The sequence below is a fragment of the Trachypithecus francoisi genome, unplaced genomic scaffold (genome assembly GCF_009764315.1).
Source record: "Trachypithecus francoisi isolate TF-2019V2 unplaced genomic scaffold, Tfra_2.0 Contig00196, whole genome shotgun sequence".
Taxonomy (NCBI): Eukaryota; Metazoa; Chordata; class Mammalia; order Primates; family Cercopithecidae; genus Trachypithecus; species Trachypithecus francoisi.
The window spans coordinates 211,583-238,378 of NW_022680504.1; the positions used below are offsets into that span (position 1 = coordinate 211,583).

General features: G+C 57.9%; 1 protein-coding gene across 1 annotated transcript in view; it reads left to right on the forward strand.

The window, feature by feature from the left end:
- The window catches only part of CABIN1 (calcineurin binding protein 1), a 167,750-nt gene that overhangs the window by 134,995 nt on the left and 5,959 nt on the right, over positions 1-26,796 (forward strand). Inside the window, 5 exon segments of the mRNA XM_033199874.1 lie at positions 16,425-16,588; positions 17,564-17,660; positions 18,676-19,344; positions 20,470-20,544; positions 24,158-24,440. Of these exon segments, the coding sequence (XP_033055765.1) occupies positions 16,425-16,588; positions 17,564-17,660; positions 18,676-19,344; positions 20,470-20,544; positions 24,158-24,440 (1,288 nt within the window).

A 26,796-nucleotide genomic window follows, 5' to 3' on the forward strand; every position in this document is an offset into this window, starting at 1 on the left:
GTAGACTGAGCAGGTGGCCCAGTCACACTCAGGAAAGCCTGGGCAAAGGCAGAGTCTGGGTGTGAGCAGGCAGGAAGAGGCTGAGGGAGGGCTGTGGCCACAAGAGGCTGCAGGACCTGGCAGGGGCAGGGACCACAAGCACCCCATCTTGGGGCCAAAAGGAAGAGGGGGTTGCTGTTAGAAGTTTCCCTCTTGAGAGAAGACTTGGCAGTGCCACCACTACACTGTCCTCTTAGCCCACAGAGCAGTGGGTGCTCACTCCACATGGGTACTGCCCATGGAAGTCCAAGCAAGGGGCCCAGGTGGTACCTCCCATGGCCCAGAGATGGACACTGTTGGAGTCATTCCAGTAGAAGGTGTGCCCTTATGGCAGGGCCACCGGCTTATCTTATGGTTCATTCTCATGGCAGCCAAGAGCCTGGGGCTACCCCAAACTCTCTAAGGGCCCTCCCTGGCTGAGCCCCAGGGTAAAAGGGCACAAGCAGTCCTGAGGACTCCCATCCTTTGCTGTGTATGTCATTGGGGTTGCCCTGTGTGGCAGGAGCCTCAGTAGGTGTGGCTGGGACTTGTAGACAGCAGGAGGGGCTCTGAAGACCATAGCACCTGGTCTAAGTCCAGCATAATCCTCTGATCTTCCCTGTGTGCCTGCTGCAGGGGTGGACACTGCCCTGTCCTCAGAGTTTAGTCCTGCTGTGACTTCCTGGTCTTGGCCCCTTTTACCTTAGTTTCTCCATCTCCAAAGGTGGGCCAGTTGGATGAGGTCAGTGGTTTTCCAGTCCTTTTTCCAAAAGAAGCCTTTCTGTCATGCCCAAATGGAAAACAGATGAAAGGGCAGCTGTTCCAGCAGAGGCAGGAAGGGCCAGGCCCCACCCGCTCAGGCTGCACCCCCCTGCAGCCTAGGCTCCTGAGCAGGAGGGGTGTGAGCCCAGTGGAGGATGTGGGCTCTCCTCTGCCCTGCCACCAGCAGCCATCCCAGAGAAGTCAACCCTTAGCTCAGTGGCCAGGCGTCCTTTCTGGGGTGGCTTCAGTCTGAAAATTTGTTCTCTTTCCCCTTCTCTTCCCTCTTTCCTCCCTCTGCCTTCCCCCAACCCCACACACAACTTTTTTCCTATTTGGAAAGTTTGACCAAGTTGCTTCTGAGAGAGCTGCATTGGGATTGAAATCCAAAAGCAGAGCTGGGTGCCTGGTTACCATGATGACAGGCTGCAGCTGACAGGTGCTCCTGGGGACCAGGAGGAGCAGACCAAGGACTCCCTCACACACGGGCCTCTGTGACAGGTGTCCTGTACAGGAGCCCGAGGAGGATCACCTTAGCCAGCCTCAGGCCCCACTCCCGACCTGAGTGGCTTTCAGCAAGCTGGTCAGTGTTTGCAAGACTCAGCTTCTTTATCTGCAAAGTGGGGTTGACCAGACCCACCTTGTAAGAGTTATGGGGAGGGTCACGTGAGAGCACTCTGGGAAAGCATGTTACTACCGTGGGCCCCCAGGGCCTGTCCGGCACACAACACTGCCATTGTGTCCAGAGGACTTGTGATAGGGAAAAGGACTGTGGATAAAGGCACACAGGCTACAGATAGGGCTCACTGAGGTCAGTGGGGGAGAAGGTGAGATGAATCAGGGCCAATTGAGAAGGCCGCATGAAGGCATCGCAGGAATTTGATTGATTCAAAATCCAAGTTTTGAAATGCTGATCTCTAAATATGAATAAGTAGTCTAGAATTAAGTTAGGTCAGAGCAGGTAGAGCCTCATGGCTCTTCCCCGTGGACTCCACCTCCTCAGTGGGCACAGACTCTATAGAGTTCTCCAAACTCCCTTGCTGCATAGGGATATTGAGTCATTTGTTTAGACTGCTCAGAGCCTGCTATTGGGAACCCCAGGCTGGAGAGAGCACACAGCAGGAACTGGCCACCGTAGGTCCATAGGTCCAGCTCTGAGCTTTATCTCCAGGGAGGAACCTACCTGGCTATATTTAGAGGAGGGGTGGAGGAGCCTTGGACTCCTGTCTATGCCTCGGCTTAGGCCCAGACTCCACACAGCCCAGCCAGGCAGGCACATGAGGCCTGAGCCTGATGGGGAAGGAACCTGGCCCTGCCTCAGGGGTGTGGGGCACCGAAAGAGGCTGTGTTGTGGAGGCCTTTGACATGGAAAGCTGGCTCCCAAGGGCTACAGATGAGGAGCTCCTCTCCTGTGAGACAGGGGATACCTGTGCTTCGGGAGATAGTGGTAAGAGGGAGGGCTCCAACTGGCTGGGAGCCCACCACCCTTAGCTTTACTTTTTGTGAGGCTGGTTATGAGCACCACTTCCAGCTCTTAGCAGGTGCCCTGAACGTACTACTGTTTGAGTCTCAGGGTGCTGGAGGTACACGAAAGAGGTGGCTGCCAGTCCTTAGCAAGTGTGCTTGGGAGCTCTCCTGGAGGCCCAACCTTGCAGTTGGCCAGATTGTCAGACAGACTCAGGAGAAGGCATTACAGGAGGGAAAACCAAGAGAGTCAGTTTGCAGCATGAGGGTCCCTCATGGGGTGGAGGGAGGCAGCAGTGGGGAGGGCAGACTAGGCCAGTCCTGAAGGGCTGCCTGCCACCACCATCAGCAGGCCGGCTCTGCCTTAGGCAGTGAAACCACCTCCGGGTGTGGAGGCCCAAGTGCTGTGGCTGCTGGAGGGACCTCTGAGAGCAGTGGACTGCATCACTTAGAGTGCAGGCCTAGGACAGGGACAGGGGGCTAGAGAGACCAAGAGTGCTGAGGTGGGATTGAGAAGACCCCACACCCTGATGTCTGAGAGAGTATGTTTTGGCCACAGATAATCAGAGGCACGTCTGGCTCTGCTGGTGGAAGAATGCTGGGTTTGGAGTTAGACCTAAGCTAAATTCTGCTATTCTCCAGTGGGAGCATCTTGTCAGTGTGAGAGCTGGTCCGAACCAGTGACCCTATTCCTGGCAGATGGACCCCTGTCCCATTCCCTCACATAAGGGGTGGGAGGCCTTGATGCCATAATGGAGGGGTACTATGCTTGGGTCAAGTCTTTCTGGTCACATCCCAAGTCTGTTCCTCTGGTTTGGGGGTGGCTCTGTAGATTTGGGACTGAGCCCTGCTCTGTAGGACAAGCCTGGGCAAGTTTGTTCCCTTTCTGAGGCAACACAGGGGATTGAAGGATTTCTCCTTAGAGCTGTCATGAGGCAGTAAGAGATAGTGGGATGTGAGCCTGCTTGGGAACCTGAACGCCCTTGGAGGTACCAGCTCTGCCTAGGACCTCACCTCTGGCTTGTGGTCAGGCCAACCCATGCCACCAGAGTGCCTGTTCCCACTACCTGTTCAGCTTGGCCCCCTGCCTGCACAAAGGTCCTGTGCAGGCCATCCAGGGAGGACACCTGGCACAGACCATGGCCACTGCCACCATTCATGGCCTGAAACCACAGTTTGGTCCCAGGGAATGCTCCCTGCCCCGATTGCTTCCCCATGACCTTCCCTACCTTGCCGCCTAGCCAGAGGAGCCAGATCCCCACAAGCCCACAAAGGCCATTTTTTAGGGACCAGGGGTCAGCAGATGGATCGACTGCCCTACTTTTCTCCATATGAATGTCAGCTGTGGCTTTTCTAAGATCCGGGCTCCCCTCCTGAGATGAAACAGAAGCAGCTCAGCAGTCTTCCAAAGAGTGGGCTATTCTAGAAGCCTGGGCAGCAAGGTGGGGGTGGGGCTCAGAGGGGCCCAGTGTAAGCATCCTATTGCCTCAGGGAGGCTCTTGATTCCATCAGATCACACTTCAGGCCTTAGCTTACACCAAGAGGCCTTGGATCCTGCTGGCCAATCTTCTTTGCCCAACCTGTTCCCCAGGTCCCCTGCAACCCCTCCCTCTCCACAGAGGCCCTTACCCAGATATGGTACCCACTGCCACATGCACCCCCTTTGCATGCACTGCCTACCCACCCCTTGCCCTTCTCATTCTCCTGTCTGTCCTAGGCCCCTGCCATCTTTGCCATCCTCCAGTGGCCCATCCTTCCTCCACTCAGTCCCCAGGCTGTGGCTGGGTCACTGCCCATCCACAAGAGCCCTGGCATTGGTGACTGAGATCCCAGTTCTGCCTGCTGGTGATGGGGGAAAGCCATCTTGGGGCATCTTTTCCCCTTCAGTGGGGCACTGGTAGCAACAACAGCCCTGTGCACACCAGGTGCCGCAAGTGCCGTCCCTGTGGATGTGCACGTGATCCAGGCACAGGTGTCCACTGAGATGGAGGCAGCCCCAGACTGAGGGACAGGGATCCTTGAGTCGATCCCTGCTGTGGCTGACCTAGGAAGGTCATTTCTTTCTTCCTCATCTCTGCATCCTCACTCGTGGCTCACACAGAGCAGCTGGACTTAGTGACATCTAAAGTTCAGCACAGGCTGGACAATTTCTGAGTAGCAGAAGCTCTAGCCTGTAAGAATCAAGTGGGGCTGTGGGCATCTGGTTTTTGGGGGTCTGTGAGTCTAGGGAGGAGAAACGCACTTCACTCTGTCTCGGCTGTTGGGAAAAGGAGAGGAAACTGGCTGACTTGGAACTGTAAGACTCAGCAGTCTCCGCTGTCACACAATTTTTCTAGGTAGAAAAACTGCCAGACACATGTCACACAGAGCCAGTGTCCCACAGCAGGGAGGCAGGTAAGCAGCAGCAAGGCCTTGTGCCTCCAAACCAACTGGAAGCTTCAAAGCTCCCAGACTGAGAACTGGGACTGTTAACGCTGAGGAACATTCTTGCCACAGCAAGAAAGGAGCCAGGGCCAGGCACGGTGGCTCATGCCTGTAATCCCAGCACTTTGGGAGGCTGAGGCAGATGGATCATTTGAGATTAGGGGTTTGAGACCAGCCTGGCTAACACGGTGAGACCCCATCTCTACTAAAAATACAAAAATTAGCTGGACGTGGTGGCGTGTGCCTGTAATCCCAGCTACTTGGGCGACTGAGGCAGGAGAATTGCTCGAACCCAGAAGACAGAGGTTGCAGTTAGCCAAGATCACACCACCACACTCCAGCCTGGGCAACAGAGCGGAGAAAAAATAGGAGCCAGGAGAAATCTACAGGTCTGTACCCACTCAGGCCTTGGAAGGGATGGCTGTAGGGTGCCACTGGGGCTGTGAGGTCCCCTTGGCAGCTCAACCGATAGCACCTTTGGCAGCAGCCTAACTCTGGGATCTGGGCCTTGGATTTGCAGGACCAGAAGCCCACTACCACTGGGGTGGGGGTGTGAAGGTGCTTACCTGGATCAGCCACGTGAGCCAAAGACCAAGCATATATTTCCAAGGAGGGTGTGACCACTTAAGCAGGCTCCTGCTGGCCTATGGGTGAGCATGGCTGGGGTGGCCTGGTCTTCTGGGCTCCTTAGGTTGGCAGAGAGTTGCAACTTCATAGACCTTCAAGGGTGGTCCTGAGGTGGGTAAGCAGTTCTCTCTCTGGGGCAGTGGTCAGAGGCTTGTGTCCTAGACATCCAGGTGCTTTGTGGGTAATTAGGACCCACAGGGTTTTCCTGCATAGGGTGCTGACAGTACCAGTAAGCACAGGTCTTTGAGCCCAAAGAATCCTCAAGGATCAGGGCAGGCAGGCTCCCCAGCCTCTGACTGTCATAGCACTATCACATGATGCTCCGGGGACCTCTTGGTATGCATACAAGCACTTCCTGGGGGTTGGGGGGGGGGGCAGGGTAAGGCTCAGCTTGGTGAGGAACCTCCATGCTCAGGGCCTGAGTGTTTTTACCTGACAGACATGGCAGTATCCATCTGATGGGGCTTTGGAGAGGGCTGGCACAGATAAAGGCACAGAGTGCAGAACATTGTGTGGTGCTGGGAGTGGGACCAAGGAGGCTGGAACCCACAGGGCCTCGGAGCCCAGCTGGAACAACATTCTCCCAGGGAAGTCTCCTCAGAGGCTTTACTCGGCAGAGGCTTAGCACAAAAGCCCTGAGCTCCCCTCTTCCACCACAGGACTCCCTCCTGCTGTGATAGCCAGGCACTGGGACCCCAAGCTGCCCAGCCCACTCTGAGCCTCAGTGTATTCATCTGTGCTGGTAGGTGGAGTGGTGCCTGCGTATCCCTTCTGTTGCGATGTGTCTGAGAGGGCATCTCTCCACCCTACTCTGTGTGGGAAGGCATGCGTGCTGGGGAGAGCTAGGTGCTGCCCATGATGGACTTGGAGGCCTCTGGGATGCAGGGGACTAGTTTCCAGAGAGCCACACACTCAACACAGACAACACACAGTTTCTTCTTGGCCTGGGTGTGATGAGCAGATGTTCTCAGCTTCCTTTGGTCCAACTTGATCTTACAGGAAGTAGATAAGGTATGAAGTAAGGTAATGAGCTGTGCAAGGTGTGAGTGTCGCTTTGGTCCTCATGTCTGCTCCAGCCCTGTGGACAACTGGGAAGAGTGGCCCAACTAGTTCTGGAGCCAGTCGGGCCTTGGGGACAGGTCCCAGCCATAGTGGCCTTATTGCTGTGTGACTGCACCAGGGTCCAGCCTTTCTGAACCTGTCCCTATGTGTGTCTGTCAAATGACTACATGAATGTAGACGGCAAGGGGCTGTTGTGGCTTGAGCAACATGCAGATTTAGAACTCCTTGCTTAAGACCCTGACCATGGTGAGGAGCCCCTTGTCCTTGCACAGCCTGTGCTCATTGTGACTCCCCTGCAAGTGAATGATCTCTAGGCACCCCAGCCTGCTTCTTCTGTGTCCCCAGCAGCAAGTCCAGTGCCTGGCAGGGAGCAGGATCCCTCCAGGGGATGCTGAGGCACTGCCTCTTGAGTTCCCCCTGGAGGGAGGGAAGGAGGGCAGAGAGTGTGACATTAGCCAGGCTGAAGGGGCAGGTTGGACCTGGGGCAGATTTGGACTAGGGGTACCTGGAAGGTGCACAGAGTAAGCCTTGGAATGCTGGCTCCAGGAGCCAGCCCAGGGGTAGGGCAGGTGGAAACCAGCCAGCTCAGAGAGGAGATGTCACTAGGACAGGTGTCACCAGGATAGGGGCCCAGTGGGTCTGAGGGCCCTCGGTGTCTGTGGGGGGAGGAACGGCGCTATGTGATAAGAGAAGCTCATGGGGGCAAAGGGTTGGGGGTGGGTAAGCCAGGGCTTGGGACAGCATCTCTCTCATCTAGCCCCTGCAGGCTGGCCCATCCCTGCCTTTCCTCGGCGGCCCCTCAGCTGGAGCGGGAGGAGCAGCCGGGAGTTGGTAAACTGTCCCAGTGCAGCCTGCCTTCATGGGAAATCAGGAAGATGCTGTGTGCACACTGGAGCTGTGAGCGCCGGGGGCATGGCCGCACGCTGTGGGTGAGGCCCTCCCCTTCTGAGCCTGTTCCTCGTCTGTAGCAGGGTACAGTACCGGTTTCCAGGCAGGAGAGCAACCCTCCCTGAGCTCTGGAAAGGTGCTCATGTCCTGGGGATGGGATACTGTTGCTGTTCTTGGATTCTAGAAGCTGAGGGAAGGGGTGTCCTGAGAGCTGCCTGGCTTCCGCCCAGCCCTACCACTCCCAACCATACCCCTCAAACCCAGCGCTTTCTCTTTGGGCCTCAGAGCCCAGCTGGAAAATGCGGCCCCTTCCAGCTATAAAGCCCACTCGCCATGGCATCTCTTTTTTGCCATCCGAGACTCCAGCGGTCTTCAGTGCAGCTCCCCTGCCCAACTGTAACAGCAAGGACAGCTCGGCTGTGGCCAGTCGTTTCCCCCACACACCTACACCTCTGCCTGCCACAGGGCACGACTGGCACAACTCCAGGGGGCGCCATTCACATAGGCACCGCCTTCAGAGGGGGGATAACCCTTACACAAAGTTGGCCACTGCCATCCCGGCCTGCCGCACTCCTGGTCACCCCTACACCATGCTCTCTGGGGCCCCACATCTTCCTGCAGTGAGGGCTGCACCCACTTTGCCCGGCAGTGGTCCACTGCCTGCCACCAGCGGCCAGGCCGGGGAACCGGAGAGGATTGGCCGGCAAAAGTCAGTTGCGCTCCTGGGCCCGCTTCCAGGCGAGTGCCGGCGCCCCGTCCGGCCGCGCCTGCCCCGCCCCGGCCCGCCGCGAGCGAGAGAGCGAACGAGCCTCCGCGGCCATGGCCCGGCGCCCGCCCTAGCTCCACTGCACAGATGCCACGGCTGAGCCGGCGGGTAGGAACTTGGCGGGGGCGGGGGCCGGGGCTGGGGGTGCTGCACGACCGCCGCTGCCCGCCTGGGTCTCCACTTTGCTGCGATTTTGCTCTATCTTCCCCTGGTGGGCTCTGGCGGCCGCCCCGCGCCTGGGCGCGCCTGGCGCAGCAGGAAGCCCGTGGGCTGTGGTTTCCCCGGCGCCCCCGCGGAGGAAATCGGCCGCGGCGGGGTGCTGCGCCCCCATGCCCAGGCCCGCCTGGCGCCTGGTTCAGCGTCAGGTGGGCGGCCAGGCCGGCTTGGGCGGCGGCGCGCGGGGGCGGCAGGCGCTGGTGAAGCCCGCACACGCGCCAGCGCATCCAGCCGTACCAAGCCCGGGGCTGGGAGCTGGCTCGTGGGGGCGTGCGCTGCGCGAAAGCGAAAGCCACCCGCCAGAGCAACTTTGCGGCGGAAGGCGCCGACGAGGAGCTGCGCCGTGCCGCTCCTGGGGATGGTGAGCTGGCCGCCCGGCCGGGTGGGCAGCGTGTCCGGGCTTGGTGCTTCCCTAGCTATAAATAGCTGCTGTGCGGGGACAGGAAGATGGTTCCAGCGCTTTACAAGCACCGGCCCGTTATATGCGCTGGGCTAGGACCTTGCCCCGCAGCGGAGTGGGAGGAGGAGTGGGCTTGGGGAAAAAGGTTGCATGGGACGGCGGGGCGTGGGCGGCGTACGGCACATAGAGCCCACACCAGAGTTGGCGGTGGGGTTCTCCCCATGCACTTGATTGTTTGTCGTTTTTGCTTTTCCCGGGAGGGGGAGGGGAGGAACAGCCCAGCAGTTCTGGGGACCTAGCGCTCGATGTCTTATTTGGCAGGAGAGGCTGGAAACGAGCGGGCGCCAGCTGCAGGCAAATTGCAGGCTTTCCCAGCCCCTGCCTGCAGAGAGAACTCATTACCTGTGGATGGCGCGGGGAATCCCTTGCCCTCAGTAGCCCCGCCTGGAGAGCCAGGACCGCGTTGTGGGGGGTGGGGGGTAGGAGTGGGTGGAGGTCAGGGCGCCCCTGGTGGCCTGTGTACAACCCTGCGGCCAGAGAGGCCCGCCCTCATAGGTTTGTGGTAGAAGCTGCAGGAACTTCCTGTCCCTAGGGGTGTTCAACCTGGCTTGCTTCTGGGGCCCCTTTCCTCCCAACCTTAGGGGAGGAACAGGACTGCGGGAGGGGCCAGGCCCTCAGCTCCTCAGGGCATCAGGAAGATAGGGAGCTGCTGGTCTGGAAACAGTCCTGCCTCTAAAGGCTTCGGGACTCTTGAGTAGGGAGGCTCCAGAAGGAGCTATCTGGGCCAGGGCTCGGAGGGGTGCTGCCCAGCCGGCCTGGCTCTGTCTGTGATGCTCATCTTCCTTGGGGACAAGCCCGGTAGAGTGCAAAGAGCATGGCAGGCTTAGTTGAACTGTAGTCTTGGCTCCCTGCTGGCTGGCTGCCCTGGAACAAATCTCTCCCCCAGCAAGGTGTAAGTGAAATCATGTGTTAAAGGAGCTGGGCAGGCAGCCTGTGAAGACGGTTGGCCCCAGGAGATGAAGTTTGCCCTACACGCCCCACGCCATCCTCTCCTTTTCCTCTAAGCTGTTTTGCCATTTTGGTGACTTATGTGGGTTTGTGGGTGACAGGGGTCTCCCCAGGATTGTGGAGGATTTTGGTATTTTCCCCACAGCTGCTCCTGACCTCAGGGCCAGATTCAATCCCCTTCCTGGCTCTGCTTGAGGTGCTTAAGAATAGGCTGGAACCAGGAGGAAGTTTTTATGCTTTTCTGGGGGGCGGGGAGGCCCCTAATCTCCTCTCCCAGCAGCCCTCTCTGCTGAGAGGCTCCATCGCTCTCTAGCTGCAGCCACCCACTCAGCAGCTGGCCCTCAGCTCAATGCAGTCTGCTCCTATACCCTGTGCCCACTGCTCTTGGGAATGGGATGCCAACAGGCTCCCCGCCCTTGCCTGTTCGGAGCACTGACTCACCACGACACCCGTGCCACGGGGGATGCTAGAGGAATCCCTCCACCAGGGGAACGGGCTCTCCCTTGGTTGCTCACAGTGCCGTGTTTTCTGTGAACAGAGCTGGCAGAGCTGAGCTCCTCTAGGAAGCTTTGCCCACCCGTCTTACCATGGGCATACAGGGCTGGTTTGGGGCTAGGAGGGCCCAGGAAGACAGGACACTCACCCACTGTGTCAGCTCAGGTACCCAGGCCCTGCCTCCTGGAGACCAGCCTGCTGCTGCCTGCCCATTCTCTTGGTCCCCTCTGGGTGATCTATCTCGAAGACTGGGAGAAAAGCTTTGTGGAGAAGGATGTTCAGCCCAGCATTCTTCATCAGAATCCTTAAGTCTCAGAGCCAGATGCTCACCAGTAGCCCACTTCACTGTGCAGTGAAGTGCTCTGTGGTCGTTTTGAATAATGTTTTTGGTGATGCAGGAAAATACATGTACTGTATTTGCTGAGTTAAAAGTCAGGATTAAAATGACACACTTTCTGCTCAGGACGCTGTGGGTGATGGGGTAAGACTCTGAGGGAGTCACTACTATTACCCCTGACTCGGCTGCCCATTTCATCATCTGCTTGGCAGACACTTCTTCTCTGGCACCAGCTGCATCCTGATTTTTTTCTGGCTTTCTTCAAAAGCCCCCCATATCCCTTGCTCTCCTAGCCCATTACTTCTTGTTCCAGCCTCTCTCCTTTCCCCTCACTCTGGATCACTGGGAAGTTGGGCTTCCCCAGCATTCTTGAAGGGGACTTATCTCTGGCATAAACTCTCCAATGCATACTCAGGGCTAACTAGCCTGGATGTGGCACTAGGAACATGAGGGAGGACAAGACACTTTCCCTGCCCTCTTGGGAATCAGAGTCACCTTAGGGCTACACCGAGGGCAAAGGGATGTGGAGGTCAGGATTTGTGGTTTTTACCTGAAATACTACTTTTCTGGGCAGTCTGCAGGCAGGACTCAAGGGCTCGTGTCCCTGTCTGTCCTGACTCACTCTGTCTGTGGGCTTCTCTTCTCCCCAGGGGCTTCAGGAGTTCTCTAAGATTTCATCTTGGCTCACAGGTCTTGAGCCTCCCAGGAGGCCAGGCTCTGCTCAAAGGCCTTGAGGTACAGGTGTGAGCCAGAGAGATACAGCCCTCCTGCTTGCCCCACCCATCTGCTCCACCCTGGGGAGCCCAGAGTCCAGGGGACTGTGGCAGGGCAGCTGTTCCCATCCAAGGCTCAGGCCCTTGAAACTGGCTGCTGACGTTAGATGCTGGGGGCAACCCTGCAGGCAGTGCCTAACCAGGCCAGGCCAAGCCCAAGAAGGCCCCTAGCAGACTCAGGCTAGTTTGGATTGGACCACCTGGGTGAGCTGGAGAGGAAAGAGACTGCTGTGTGAAGCAGATGACCACCTGCCCAGCTGCCTGCCTGCTCCCTTGTCAGGCCAGGTACCCTGGGTCTCCCAGATGGCTGCTGGTACCTCACGGCCTGTTCCCTCCTCGGCACCTCTGTGCAGTGCCCAGGCAGCTCCTTTACAGCCATTCTGGATACTCCCAAGTATGTTTCCTGCCTCTTCTGCCCTCTTGCTTGAGCCTCACCTGGCATCCCAACTGGGCATGGCCCTGGGAATGACAGAATGGGACAGGGGGTTGCATCTGAATCCTGTGGGTGTGGCAGCAGGGGACAGCTGGAAAAGGCCAGCAGAGAACTTGCTTAGAGGCCATTTCTTGCAACATTGCCCAAGGGACTTAATTATGACACTCTGAGGCACCCATGGTGCTGGTGGAAGACACTGGCCACCTGCCAGCCACCGTGTCCACAGGCAGGCATTCCAGTGACAGCCTGCCCCTGCGACGGACTTTTCCAAGTCTTAAGAGGCACCTTTTCAAAACTGAGGTGAACTGGCATCGCTGCATTCCCCATGCTTCCATTTCTACATCTGTAAAACAGGGAGGCTGCCAATTTCTTGTTCCTCTGAGTGTTAAGCAGGGGCGTAGGAAGAGACTTGAGGTGGGCGAGTCTGGCCCCTGAGTCCTGGTCCCACTTTGCGTCACTGGGCAGCCTTGGCAGGTCACCTGAACTCTGTTTCCCTCTCTGGAAAATGAGGGGTGAGTTGATTACATACTCAGGCTGTCCTTCCGAATGTAGATGTAGGATGAATCTCTGTGTCCCTACTCAGCCCACACCTGACCCTTGTCCACTCTGTGACAAGCTCGTGCCTTGGGTCTGAGTACTGTTCTGATTGGCCTGCTCCTCTTCCTCACCCTTCTTTCTTGCCTTGGAATTTCCAGGGGCACTTGTTTTCCTGAAGAGCCTTTGCCTATGCCCTTGAAGTGGAGGAAGCTCTAGAAGGAGTCATGACTGAAAGTTGGGGTCCACAAAGGTGACAGAGCTGGGAACCCTCAGCTTAGGGAACCTCAGAGTAGCCTTGGGCTGTGCCACTAAAAATGGCCCAAGCAGTGACCCAGCAGCCAGCAGTGGGGTTTACTATGAGAACCAGAACTGTGTTTGAATCTGTGGCCTCAGGCTGTCAAGCTCAGGGTTGGCCCTGGCTGAGTGAAAGGCTGTGTCTGGCAGAAAAGAGAGCCCATGCCCCTCCAGGAGTAAGCTCCCCCAAGACCACAGTGTGCTGGAGACAGCATGAGCCATGAGCCATGGGCCTGGGCATGGCCTTGGCCTGTTGGCTGGGAATAGCAGTGTTCTATACCTTCAGGGACACTTGTCACCTCTAAGTGGTGCCACCTGCCAAGATTGCACAGCCCTTCTGCCCCCAGGCACTTCACCTAGCTTCCCAGCCCCCTCATAAAATAACAGGGCAAGAGCACAGGCTGGCCCAGCAGCATCCCACCACCTCCACTTAACCAGCTCTCAGTTCCCCTGGGAAAGTCTTCATGGGTTCCCAAATCATAGCAGTCATGCCTTCCCTCTGTGGACCCCTAGGCTCACCCTACCATGGGACTCAGCGTTTGAAGCTGTGTTTCCTCAAGAGCAGTGGGAAGACAACCAAGTCTTAAGGCTGTAGGCAGGGTTTGATAACTTGTATCAGGCACTCAGCTTAGAGTCTGGGGCTCCATAAATTATTCAGGTTGTTAAAATCTGTCTCTGTGACCTCATCTGCCAGTGAGGAGCCCAGAGCCATTCTGAAGGGTTGGGGCATTGACTGAGATGCTTGGAATGAGATGCTTGGCATGGAGGGGAAGCTTCAGCACCATCTCAGTGTCTTTAAGTCCTCGGAGGCTACTGGTGTGCACCCCCAGCTGCCTTCAACCCTCTAAGCAAGGATTATTCCAGCCACTCTGGCCACCACGGAACCCAGCCCTGGTGACACCAGGGCCCAGGAATCAAGTGAGGCAAATCTGAAGACAGCATGTGTGCCTGTGGAGCTGGGAGAGGCGAGGCAAGGGGTACGGCCAGAGCATTGGGACCCAGGGCTGAAGGAAAACTAGGAGAGAGTCAGAGGAGACCCTCCTCGTGGCACCCCAGCTTCTCTCAGCTGCTACTCGTGGCCCCTGCCCATCTGTGATCCTGCCTCTGCCTTTCCCTCAGATGCCATGGGGGTGTTGGCCTGGTGCTGGCTCCCTCCACCTGCCCTCAGCCAGAGCTCCTGGTCACTGTTGCCCATGCCCTTCTTTTCTGGCCCTGGCTTAGCTTTACCGGAGCTCACCCCTGGCACATTCTCCACACCATCCCTGAGGCCTGAACGTGTGCCCCCTGGGCTGAATGCAGTGGGGCTTCTGCTGTTGCAGTTGGAACTTGGCCATCCCCCTTCCTCCTGTGTGGGCCATGGTGAGGAAAACCAGGTGAAGCAGGGGCCGTCCCTTGCACCTGTCCCACTCCAGGAGATCCTCAGCACCCTGGTTCTCTAGGAGCTTCATAGCCCTCCACAGGCCTGGTGTTAGAGGGACAGTGGAGGGAGAGGGCTGCTATGGCTACTGCCGCTCTGTGGGGAACCGCCATGGCCAGGTCATTCTGGGGCTGCCGGTATCATCCTTCTCATTGGGTCTCTTGCTGCAAACACAGAAGCCCAGCTCCACCTGGTGTAGGCAGAAAGCCAGTTGGCTTGCTCCCACCCTGTCGGCTCGTAACTCTGCCTGGTAGCTTCACTCTTCAGACCAGCTTTCTCTGGAGGCCAGCCTCATGGCCACAGGAAGTCCCCCCACCCTTTGGGATGTATGTCCATCTGCATACCGCCCCAGGCCACAGAGAAAGAGAGGTTATTCCTAAAGGCTGTCATTAGGAGGGGAAGCCTGACTGGGATCCTGGCTGAATTCCCATGGCTGGTGGGTGGGTCTCAGGCCTGGCTGAGCAGGCAAGGGGGCCAATCCTGGGGGCAGGGAAAGGACAAGCCCACAACAGAAGGGGCTTCTGGGAATAGTGCCCAGTGCAAGGTAGATAAAGATAGGAGCCCCCATACGGGGGCATGTGAGTGAAGATATGGTGAAGACATGAACAAGGGCACACTAGCTGGCCTGACCCTGCCCGGGAAACGTGCCCTTCAGCGCACTGTTACCAGAAAAAGGCCAAGCAAGATGCCAAAATGAAACCAGAGCACATGCAAATGTAAAATGCTGCCTTTCAAGCCTCTTAGGGCTGACTGGGGAAGTTTTGAGAATCACGATAGTGTGGGGGTGGCCAAGCGAGCGGTGGCGTCTATAGTTCCCTCTGGTTTTCCATGGACTCGCTGCCTGATTTGTTTGGTCTTCCATCCTTTCTGAAATCAGCGGTGTTATGTTACGAAAGGAAATGGAAGGGAGATAGGGATCCAAACTGTGCTGGCGCGTGTAATGCAAACTAGACCCATCCTCACCGGTATGTCTGTTGGTGTCTGGGTGCCCTGGGAGGTGCAGGGATGGGAGGGTCTTCAGCGGGACGTACTGCTGCAGCAAATGGAGACCCAGGAGACAGTGTCTGCCCACTGTGGCGCCTACTGTAGGCAGACCGTGTCTTTTGGAAAGCAGGTGTCTTTTCATAAGCTGCTTCAGGATCCACGTCTGCATGGTAGGAAGATACAGCGTTGAGATTTGCTGCCCTGGGTGTGGATAGCCTCAGTACCCTGGTTTTGTCCTTTTCAGGCACTGCCAGGAGGTAGAAAGTGGCTGCCAGCCTCCACACAGTCCCCTAGCCTCCGGGTTGGACCCTCCATGTCACAACAGGAGCCAGTGTAGAGGCCACAGGGGCTCAAGGCTGCGAGTTTTAAGCTCCTTTCAGGCCTTTAACAGCTCAGGGCTGGCAGTGCCCTGGCTTCCCTTCCAGGGCTGCTAGAGCAGGGTGGGCCCACACATGTGTACAGATACTGTGGATAATCAGCAAGGACCCACAAGGACAGGGCCCTGAGAGGGGCACCAACTAGACATCCTGCAGAGGTCCCTGTAGCTGGGGGCCCAGGTCCCCAGAATCCTGTACTGCAGCATGATGTGGGCCAGGCCCCATGCCAGGGAGAAAGCGATGTCACTCATAACCTTGGTCCATTATGGGCAGCTGTTCCTTCAGCATGTTGGCTGCAGGGACCCATCTGGGAGCCAGTTTACTTATTCCAGGCCCCTGAGGTCTCAGCCCAGAGATAGGTCTCCTTAATGCCTGTTTCCTCATCACTCACTCCCTCCATCATCTGCACTTTCCCTATCCCCTGCCTGGACCTCGAGTAGGTGTCAGATGCTATGCTGGTCACTAGGACACAGCAGCAAACCAGACCCTGTAGCTAGTGATAGGTAGGGGATGCCCAGTGCCACAGCAGGTAGAGCAAGGGCCAAGGGAGATGATGCGGGGGGCTCCCCAAAGTCAACTTTGTCCTGGTTAAGCCTTCACAGAGGAGTGGGGCAGGATGGCAAGAAGTGGGAAGAGGGAGGGGGACCCCAGGCATCCCAGGAGCTGCAGATGATTCTCTGGGCACTGCTGGCGGGAGTGGGTGAGGGAGGAGCCTTGCCAGAGCTTCCCTGCAGCCCGCTTTGACTCAGCAGTTCCACCTCTAACAAGTGGTCTGGTGGCTGGGTAAGCTCCTGTGCAGGGAGGTGTACACACTGGGCCTCTCACTGTCTGTCCGTATGTTTGAACAGGCTCCAGCTGAGTGCGTCCCATAGGGGAGAGGTCCAGCAAACATATGCGATGCAGCCATACAAAAGAGGAGGCTGCAGAGCAGTGGTTCTATCGATCATTTGCTGCCACTCAGGAGGAGGAAGGGGGTGGGGATGCACTTCTGTCCTCCTTGGGACAGTGAGAGGGGTCCAAGAAGCCCCTGGCTGGGCAGTGTCTCCTTTGGCACTGTGGAGACACCAGACAGGGTGCCCCTTTGTGGGGAACTGCCCCCCTGGGGCAACCACCCGCCTCACACACCTGTGCCGTCCACCCCACAGGGCATCTGGCGGATCCCCGTGGACGAGATTGACCGGCCGGGCAGCTTTGCCTGGCACATGAACCGCTCCATCGTGCTGCTGCTCAAGGTGCTGGCCCAGCTGCGGGACCACAGCACCCTGCTGAAGGTGTCCTCCATGCTTCAGCGAACCCCAGACCAGGGCAAGTGAGTGCAGCCACCCTGGACACAGCCTGGCATGCTGTGTGGGTCAGGGGCACACCCACCCCAGGCAGCTTCTCCACGCTCTGGCCCAGCTGTGAGGACCACTGGCTGGGAGCCTGGACCAGCTCTTCATTCTCCTTGGGGGCCTCTCTGTCCCAGTGACTAGAACCTAAGCAACACTTCCCGTCCCCAGGCACCCTGGGGCAGACACAGGCTGTCCCCACTGATCCTGGTTGCACGTTGAGCCTCTGGACTACCCAGCCTTTCCTTTTCTCCTGCTTCCCTCAACTCAGGGCTCTCAGGGTGCTGTCAGGTTGTAGGGAAAACAGATGTTCAGAAGATAGCTATGGTTCCCCAGACAAAGGCCAGTAACAGTAGGATGAGCGATAGGGATGCCTGGGCCTCAGTGGTAAACAGGGAGCTCTCTGCCAGAGAGGGCAGGACAGACAACAGAGCCATCTGTTAACAGCTGCCATTTATGGGGGATGTTGGGGGGATCCTGGAAGAGATGCAGCTCAGATGTAGATGGGCCTGGCCTGGAGGCCTCATGCCGTTGGCTGGGCTGGGCCTCCTCCCATGCCTGTATTGTCTGACCCTTTGGCTATCTCACCTCTGCTTGCCAGGCAATGTGCCAGGAGTTCAGGGGCCTCCAGCTGGGGCCTGGGACACCCTGGAGCCAGACCTGAGGGAGCAGCTATAGGCCCTCCCCAGCTGTCACTGAGCACAGCACACAGGGTGGGCTCACTGCAGAGGGCCCAAGGGCAACAGGCTGGAGCCAGGTCAGAGGCCTACTGGCTCTGTGGATAGAGGGAGCTCAGGGGAAGCTTCTAGGGGAGCAGCCCCAACAGGTGGTTAGTTGGGACACTGAGGAACCAACAGGCATCCTCAAGGCAGGGATGAGCAGTGACCACCATCCAGCAGTGCTATATGGTGTCAGATGCCCTCCCATCCTCTCTGACTACCCCTGTATGACCGCAGGAAGTATCTTCGAGATGCTGACCGTCAGGTCCTGGCGCAGCGGGCCTTCATCCTCACTGTGAAGGTGCTGGAAGACACACTGAGCGAGCTCGCAGAGGTATGCCACCTGTGTCCCCCTCTCCTTCACGGCCCATGAACATGCTTCCAAGCCCTTCCCAGGCGGTGGGCCCTATCCCACCATTTGCACACCCCAAGGCAGGATGTGCCTAAGGGTCCCCATCTGTGGGGTAGCGTCCATCCCGCCTTTGCCTAGGCAGGGAAGGTCAGCTGTGGTAATGAGTGCACGTGGATTCAGTGAGGCATGGATGCACTTGGTGATTAGTGAGCGCCGTAGTGACTCCACGAAACTGAGCTCCCCAAGGGCGTGCACCACCCAGGGTGGGGTCCCAAGACCTCCTCCTGGCAGGCTGACCAAGGCCTGTGAGAACACCGTGTGTGTGCTTTGTGCCTTTTCAGCCTCAAGGCTGATGTAGCAGTGCCTCCTTCTCACAGCTGAGCACCTGAAGGAGGCCAGGGAGGTTAAGCAGCCAGCCTAGCAGGTAGGGCTGTTGGGAGTTGAGCCAGGACTGCCTCCAGAGCTTATGCCTGGTAGGGCTGGCTGTGGCTTGGTGCAGGGGATCAGCCTGAGCCTGTTGGGGAGGAATCCTTGCCAGCCCCCAACCCCAGGCCTCATGCTTTAGGGGCCAGGAAGACTTGGCTCTGCAGCAAACACGCTTGGTGGACCTGGGCAGGTCCCATCCCATAAAATGCCCAGTGCTGCCCAGAGGTCACATCATGGAGTCAAAGGAGAGCTGGGCAATGCTGCCCCAACTGAACCCAGGCCTGTTATTCAGGAGCAGTGCAACCTCCAGAGTCCCGTCAGCCTCTTGCTACCTGGGAGAGTGTGGTAGGGCAGCCAGAGGTGCAGAGGAGGGAAGGCCTTTCTCAGACAGGTCTCTGGGCCCAGTATCCTTCTCTGATAATTGAGACACAGCCCTGGCCAGCTGGCGGATGTCCAGAGCCAGACAGATGTCAGGTGGGAGAGGCCCAGGTTGGGCTCACCAGCCCCCAGAGGTGATTCATTGCAGTGGAGACACCAACGACACAGCATTTTACCTTTGGTTTCTTTGTAGGGGTCAGAACGCCCAGGGCCCAAGGTCTGTGGCCTCCCCGGAGCCAGGATGACCACCGATGTCTCACACAAGGCCAGTCCTGAGGATGGCCAGGAGGGTCTCCCTCAGCCGAAGAAGCCCCCTCTGGCTGATGGCTCAGGGCCAGGGCCTGAGCCAGGGGGCAAAGTGAGCCTCCTCAACCACCGGCCTGTGGCCATGGATGCAGGAGACAGTGCAGACCAAAGCGGGGAGTGGAAGGACAAGGAGACCCCCCGGGCAGGGCCCACTGAACCCATGGATACGAGTGAGGCCACTATTCGCCACTCAGACTTGGAGCGGACACCACCCCTGCTGCCAGGTCGTCCCCCAAGGGACCGGGGCCCCGAAAGCCGGCCCACTGAGCTGTCCCTGGAGGAGCTGAGCATCAGTGCCCGGCAGCAGCCCACTCCGCTTACCCCAGCCCAGCCAGCCTCTGCCCCTGCCACCACCATAGGGACCAGGGCAGGAGGCCACCCCGAGGAGCCGCTCCCCCGGCTCAGCCGCAAGAGGAAGCTCCTGGAGGACACGGAGTCAGGCAAGACACTTCTACTGGACGCCTACCGTGTGTGGCAGCAGGGCCAGAAGGGCGTGGCCTACGACCTTGGCCGTGTGGAGAGGATCATGTCGGAGACCTACATGCTCATCAAGCAGGTGGGTGGCAGGCAGAGGCCTGGGGGCACTTGTGTGCTGCTAGCATCCCCACTCTTGCCTTTCTGTTCTCAAGGAGGGTCTCCCGGGCCTCCCCTTGGGCTGGGTTTTAGGTGTTCTTCCCACCCTATTCCCCACTGTTGCAATGAGCTTTAAAAAGTTGATATTCAGCCTGGAAGGAAGTGAGAGCCTATCACAGAAACCTTATCACAACCAGCGCAGGGAGTCTGGACCGCTGCTCCCACCGCAGTGCCGGGCCTCTGGGCACATCTTAGGGCATTTCCTTCAAGACTTCTGTGGCTGGCATCTAAAGATGGCTGCAGTGACCAGAGATCCCCTTCTCATTTTGCCTTCTTTTTTAAAACATTTTATTTTAATGTATCAAGTACTTTCCTTTTTCTCCGTTTAAAATTATTCCCATAGGAAGAATCTCCAAAACTTTAGTGACTGGCTCAGATGGGATGACCATCCCTGACATACAGTATTCTCTCTAATCATATCAGTTTGCAATGCAACCCACCCCCAACTGCCCCATATCGTATGGACCTTGGGCACTGAATCTCCAGACACACTTGACACAGCATGGGGCGATCTCCTTCAGGCCTGGGATTCTGAAAGGCCTCTCCCACTCTAATCACGGCCCTCCATCCTGCCCACTTACGGGGCAGGTTTTAGCTCAGAAGACTCCCCTCATCCCCTAGCAGCTGAGCCTCAGCTGAATTTGAAGGCTTGGTTGGAGCCCTGAGTCTGCCTGCCAGCTTCAGCTTGTGAGGATGTAAGTAACTCAGCCATAGAAGTGAACTTGGTATAGCCAGATGGGCTCAGAGGAACGGCTGGGTCTAGTCCTGGCACCAGTACCTGGTGCTGTGGCACCTGAACAGGCACCCCCACCTGGAAGATGGATGGACACCTGCCCCTGCTACCCATGAAGAGCTGGGAGGTAGGGGTCCAGGTGTGGACAGCAGTGGGGACAACTGGCTCTTCAGTAGAGTCTGGGGTAGTGGGGGGTACCCGAGCCACAGGGCATGCCCCCTACCTAGGCTGGTCCGTGCTACATACACAGACAGGGCTGGGGGAGGCTAACCACCATGGCCTGGGCCCCCTGACCTTTGGCATCTCGCTGTTAAGGTGGATGAGGAGGCTGCGCTGGAGCAGGCTGTGAAGTTCTGCCAGGTCCATCTTGGGGCTGCCGCCCAGAGACAGGTAAGCCCAATTTAGCCTGTGCCAGCCTCATCTTGCGGAGCCTGCTCCATGTCAAGGCCCTAGGATGCAGGCTGAGAAACAGGTCCACTTTTGGGACTGTTATTGTGGTGGTCAGCTTGGGTCAAGGGGAGATGAGCAGGGGTCAGCTGAGCCTCCAGCCCATGGCCATGGTGGGCGGGAGCTTGACAGGGCCCAGACCCCAGTTCAGACATGCCGAGGGGTCCCCTCACCTCAGCCACCTTTTCTCTAACAAGGAGGATGACCCCTAGCCAGCTGACCTCACCTGGGAAGGTCATTCCTTCTGGGACAGAAGTAGAAGAAACAATGTTAGAGCCAGGCTGGTTAGGAGCCAGGTGGCTGGGTAAAGGTGCAGATGCAGCCTATACAGGGACCCCCCCCCCCCACGAGGGGAGGGCATGTAGGGAGCAAGGTGTCCTAAGAGAGGGTAGGCAGGAGTCCTGGAGTTTATTAAGTAGGGAGAAAACAAGGCAGCAACGCTCCTGAGTGGGGAAGAAGGGGTTGGTTCAGGGGCCAGGCCAGGACTGGAGCAGGGTCCAAGATATGGCAGAGAGTAGGGAGTCGGGGAGGCCCCTCCTGGGAGGACCCCAAGCCACGGTTGAGATTGGGTTTGTGTTGAGTCTGAGACTCTTTTAAGAGAGAGAGGCCAAGTGGTCAGGAAGGTCAGGGGCCCCCACCTGGAGGGGCAGTCCAGGCCAGAGACCTGGGGTAAGTGCCCCTGAAGCCATCAGAGGCCAGGAGAGGGCACAGGCGGGGCCAAGGACCTTGGCCAGGTCACAGGCACAGAGAAGAGACTTGGGCAGGACACGGAAGTAGCCAGGAAGGAGAGTGTTCCCAGGGGCCAGCTGGTCAGCAATGCCAGGGCAGTGAGGATGGGGGCCTGATGGATATGGGAACCCAGGGGCCAGGGCTGTTTTTGAGAAGTGATGAGGCTGGAAAGGGCTTGAGCAGGAGCGGGTAAGGGGCTGGGTCTGGAGGAGAGAAGTCTCCATGGTAGAAGTCCAGCTTGAAGCCAGTGGGCAGGGTCTGGCTATGAGTTGGGGTGGGATCTCCATGACCGAAGAAGTGGGAGGGATGGGATCAGATCTCAGTGAGATGATGAGGCAGGGAGGGGCAGACATGGCAGGCAGAGAGAGCAGGTGTGCTCTGTCTAAAACATAAGCCTCCAAGCCAGAGGGTTGGTGGCATGCCATTTGAGTAGGTGCAGCCTCTTGTCCCCAGGGGTGGCCCGATGCCCCGGGTAGCGTTGCCCCAGGTCCCATTGTTCCAGGTCCCCTAGCAGAGGGCTGGTAGCTGCCTTTGGGGTCCAGACGGGCTTCCTCTCAGTGGAATGGGGCCTCAGGCCCCCACCACCTGCCTGGGCTGTTACGTTAGCGGAAGCCTGCGAGGTTCAGCTTTGACCAAGCAGGCTGTGGGCCAGACAGGGCATGCTGTGGGGAGTAGGTGGGCCTGGTCCCCAGCTAAGGGCCAGAGTCCTTGGCAGGGAGTGCCCCAACCCCCAGCAGTCCCCACTATTTCATTGTCCAGCTGGGCAGAGTGCATAGCACAGCTGCCTGGGCCCCAGTGCTGGGCGCAGGCCCAGGCCAGGTCCACCGGGGTGCCATGCCTCCTCCACTGGCCCAGGTGAAGCAGGTGGACATGTGAGTGGTGACCACTCAGGAGACAGGAGGGCTGTTTCTGCTTTTGATGTTCTTAAAAGATAGACCCACACAGGAAACCCCCCCAACAACCCCACACCATAGTGTGAGAAGAAAGGGCTGCTGAGCTGGCAGGAGTCAGGGCAGGGCCAGACTCCATTTTGCCAAGGACATGCATATCAGAGCCCCTGAGGGCTGGGTGGGCAGAAGTTTCCGTCAGAGACCTTGGAAGACACAGCCTGGGTTATGGGGGTGGCCAGAGCAAGGGGACCCAGGTCCTTACCTTTCAGGTTACCTGCTGCTGGGTGACGCCAGGCCAGGCCCCAGCAGTCCCCTCCCAGGGTGTGGAGGAGAGTGGTGGGGAAGAGGCCCTAATGACCCTCAGACCTACCTGCCTGCTTCCCAGACCCTGGTGGTGCGGTGGGGGTGCCTTGGTATCTGCCGTGGGCCCTCTCATTGCATTTCCTACCCAGGATTCTTACCCTGGTCCCAGAGAATATGGCACTGTGGGGGCTGGCTGCCATCCTCTGGTCCTCTCCTCCCTCAAGCCCAATTTTGGAGGCCCATTTCCTGCCATCAGAGCCCACAGCTGCCACCCCTCAGGGAGTGTCCATTTTGCTCACGGCACGTCCTGGTTGCCATGGCAGCCCTGAACCCGCCTGGAGGGTGCTCTGAAATAATTAGAGGCTCAGTGCCCACGGCTGAGGCCCACTCCTGAGCGAGGACAGGGACACTGCACTCACCTTTCTCCAGCGTGTCTGCTCATGCTGCCAACTAGGCTGCCACAACACCACTGGCACCGCCGCAGGCCCTCAGGGCCAGAGAGACAGGTCTGTCCTCCTGCCCCGCCCTCCCACAGGACAAGGCTGGGCCCCAGAGCACTGGCCTGGGGCACATCCCAGACACCCAGTATGTAGCAGAGTCCATAGGGGCCCGTACTGAACCATATGGAATTGGGGAACAGGGCATTTTAGCAAAACCAACGTCAGAAGAGACGGGATCATCGGTGGTAGCAGACTGCCCGCCCCCATGCACTGAGGTATCCACCTGCAGGCGTGTGACTCTCCCACACTCGAGGGGGTGGGGGTGCTGCCAGCCAGCCCCATGTGAGCCAGCTCCCACAGTACAGTTGGCCTGGTGCTGGGGAGGGCTGAAGGATGGGCCCAGCCCCTCTGCTCAGCTGTGAGAGGCTGCCTCAGGGCTACCTCACATCACCTCAAGACATGCTATCAGGGCACTGGAGCCTTCACACCTGTCCCAGAAGGGCTGGCTGGGAGTGGCAGCAAAAGTAGCCCTGTGAAAAGAGCCCCAAAAGGGCCTCATGGAAGAGGCAACTGCATGGTTGAAGACTCGGAGGCCCCTAGGGCCTGGCTCACCTGGAAATCGAAGGCCCATGGTGGAAGCAGCTGCCAAGGCCAGGCTGCAAGGGAGAGGCCAAGCTGGGGGCAGCACTGGGTGCCATGGCAGTAGGTCACAGTGGGCTGTGGTATCAAGCCCAGGAAGGAAACTCTTGCAGCATCCTACTAGCTCCCTCAGGACTCTCCAATGAGTGGCCCTTAGGAAGTCACCCTCCAAGACTGACCACCTGTTCCTGCATTCCCTGGGTTGGGAGCTGCTCCTGTGCCTAGGGTCCTGCTGGACATACTCCTCCCAGACTGGCACCCTATGATGTGAGGGCAAGGCCAGCTGGAGGTCCTTCTACTGAGTCCCCACCAGTATGGCCTGGATATCCTCCCAGGGAGGGGTTCTGGGTCCCCAGCTGTGTCCTAGCATCAGCAGGATCCTGATGGGGTGCCTCTCTGATGGACCTTGTTGGCAGCATTGTGTCATGTGGGCAGTGCTGGCAGCCCCAGGCACACAGGGTGTCCTGTGGGACAGCACTGGTGGGCTGGCGGGCAGAGCAGCATGGGCTCAGGGCTGCCTTGCCAGCCTTTCTCACCTCTCATTTGTCCTCACAGGCCTCGGGGGATACCCCCACCACTCCAAAACACCCGAAAGACAGCCGAGAGAATTTCTTTCCTGTGACAGTGGCACCCACAGCCCCTGACCCTGTACCAGCTGATTCTGCCCAGCGGCCCAGTGATGCTCACACCAAGCCTCGCCCTGCACTAGCTGCTGCCACAACTGTTATCACCTGCCCTCCCTCAGCATCAGCTTCCACCCTGGACCCGTCCAAGGACACTGGGCCTCCCCGGCCACACAGGCCTGAAGCTACCCCCAGCATGGCCTCTCTGGGCCCAGGTGAGTCCCATCCCAGTCCAGAGTTGGGCCCACGCCACTGCCACCATCAAGTCCTCCCTGCAGGGAGAGCGTGAGTGTGGGTAAGGGAGGCAAGCAGTGCCCACCTGCCCAGTCGATCCCACAGGGTGGTAGGGCAGATGGCCGCGGGTCCACTCACCAGTCACTGGCAGCCTCTGTGGCCCTGGTCAGCACATCGTACATCTACCACTCTTAACCTAACCTGGGTGCCTCCGTCTCCCTGTCTGTGAAAGGGGGTGGTGAGGAGGGAGGAAGCAAGCACCATCATGGACGTGTTTGCTGCTGTCATGGTTTCCTCCCCACAAAGGCTTACAGTAAGTAGGAAGGACGGCTTGGTCAGGTAAGAAAAAGGGATACTAGCCCACACCAGGCCTCTCTCGGGGCACTGGAAGGGGTCCTGACCTTCAGCATGCTGCAAGGCCACTGGTATCTGGCCTCAGATACCTGTAAACAGTTCCTGGGTATCAGGCCCTACTGGGTGCAGGGCCAGCAGATCTGTTCAAACCCCATCTTGCCTCATGGGCAAGACAGAAGCCAGCCAGGATGAGAGCAGGGGCAGGTCAGGAGGCTTGTGAAGGAAAACAGAGAGGACAAAGGTGCAGGCAGTAGAGGGCCCTGCTGACCTCGTCAATGAAAGCTCCTCTTCCTTCTAAAACCCAGGATCCATTGGAATGGCAGCCTGCAGGGCAGATGTAGAGGAGACAGGCCACAGATCCTTCCTGTGGGGAGGGGATGTAGAGGCAGCACTGCTACAGCCAGTGAGTGAGAGGGGAGTAGACAAGGCACCATCCCCCTCGCTGGTCCTGACACCAGCAGCTCTGGCAGCTGCAATTTTGCCAGACTGGGTTCAGCTCAGTCCTGGGCCAGGTTCCACCTGCCACCCAGGGCAGGGGACCCTTCGCTGATGGTTCCCAGGACTCTATGACCACGTGGCCAGGCTCTGAAGACCCTATAATAGGACAGGGATGTTCCCTAACTAATTCATCTCCCCAGCTGGTGGGGCCCCAGGAGAGACCAGCCTGGTCAGAGGGTTCCGTGTGCCCCTGGGGACATCCAGCGATGGACCAGTTTCCACAACCCTCCCTTTCAGGCCCTCGCCTGCTTCTCCCTCCCTGCCTCAGGGACCCAGCCTGTTTCCTTGCCCCAGACCCAGCACTGGCCCATAGCCTGTGTCACCCCCGGAGGCTCACCTATCTTCCCAGTTGAATTTCCCGCCCATCTGAACAATGATACAGCGACTCTGCAGAAGTGCCCAGCAGAAGGCAGGCCTGAGAGCCCCCACAGACTGTGGGCCTGAGTGGAGGTTGAGTTGAGAAGTCCTTCTCAGCTCTTTCCCCTGGTGGCTCAACCAGCAGGTGCTGATGTTTTCACCTGGTGCCATCCATACTGCTTTGAGGATTGTGAACCTGTAGGCATCCTCTAGCCCTGTCAGCCTTGGTTGCACTGGCTGTGGCCCTGTGAGACAAAGAATTACTTCCCTTTGGGTCAGAACCTGTGGCCATTTGCTCCCAGAGGAGGCTGTGAGGGCTTCAGGACAAAAAGCAGTAAAAGAACTAGTGCTAGCTGGGCATGTTGGCTCACACCTGTAATCCCAGCACTGTGGGAGGCCAAGGTGGGTGGGTCATGAAATCAAGAGATGGAAACTATCCTGGCCAACATGGTGAAACCCCATCTCTGCTCAAAATACAAAAATTAGCTGGGTGTGGCAGTGGGTGCCTGTAATCCCACCTACTCGGGAGGCTGAAGCAGGAGAATTGCTTGAAGCTGGGAGGTGGAGGTTGCAGTGAGCCGACATCACGCTACTACACTCCAACCTGGGTAACAGAGCAAGACTCCATCTCAAAAAAAAGAACTGTAGTGGTTCTACCACCGTGTGACCTTGGCCATCCCTTTTCTTCTTTTTGCCTTAGTTTCCTGCATAAAATGGATAAGATGAAGATAATAGCACTGCAGGATTTGGAATGGTGCTTGGTATTAAGCAGAGACCTGGCATGGGTTTTTTTTTTATTTTTTATTTTTAGTGGAGACAGAGGTTTCCCCATGTTCGCCAGGCTGTTCTTGAACTCCTGACCTCAGGTGATCCACCTGCCTCGGCCTCCCGTGCTGGGATTACAGGAATGAGCCACCACACCCAGCCTGTTTGTTTTGAAACAGGGTCTCACTCTGTTGCCCAGGCTGGAGTGCAGCAGTGCAATCATGGCTCACTGCAGCCTCAACCTCCCTGGGCTCAGGTGATCCTCCCACCTCAGCCTCCCAGGTAGCTGAGACTACAAGCACAGGCCACTACGCCTGGCTAATTTTTGTATTTTTTTGTAGAGATGGGGTTTCACCATGTTGC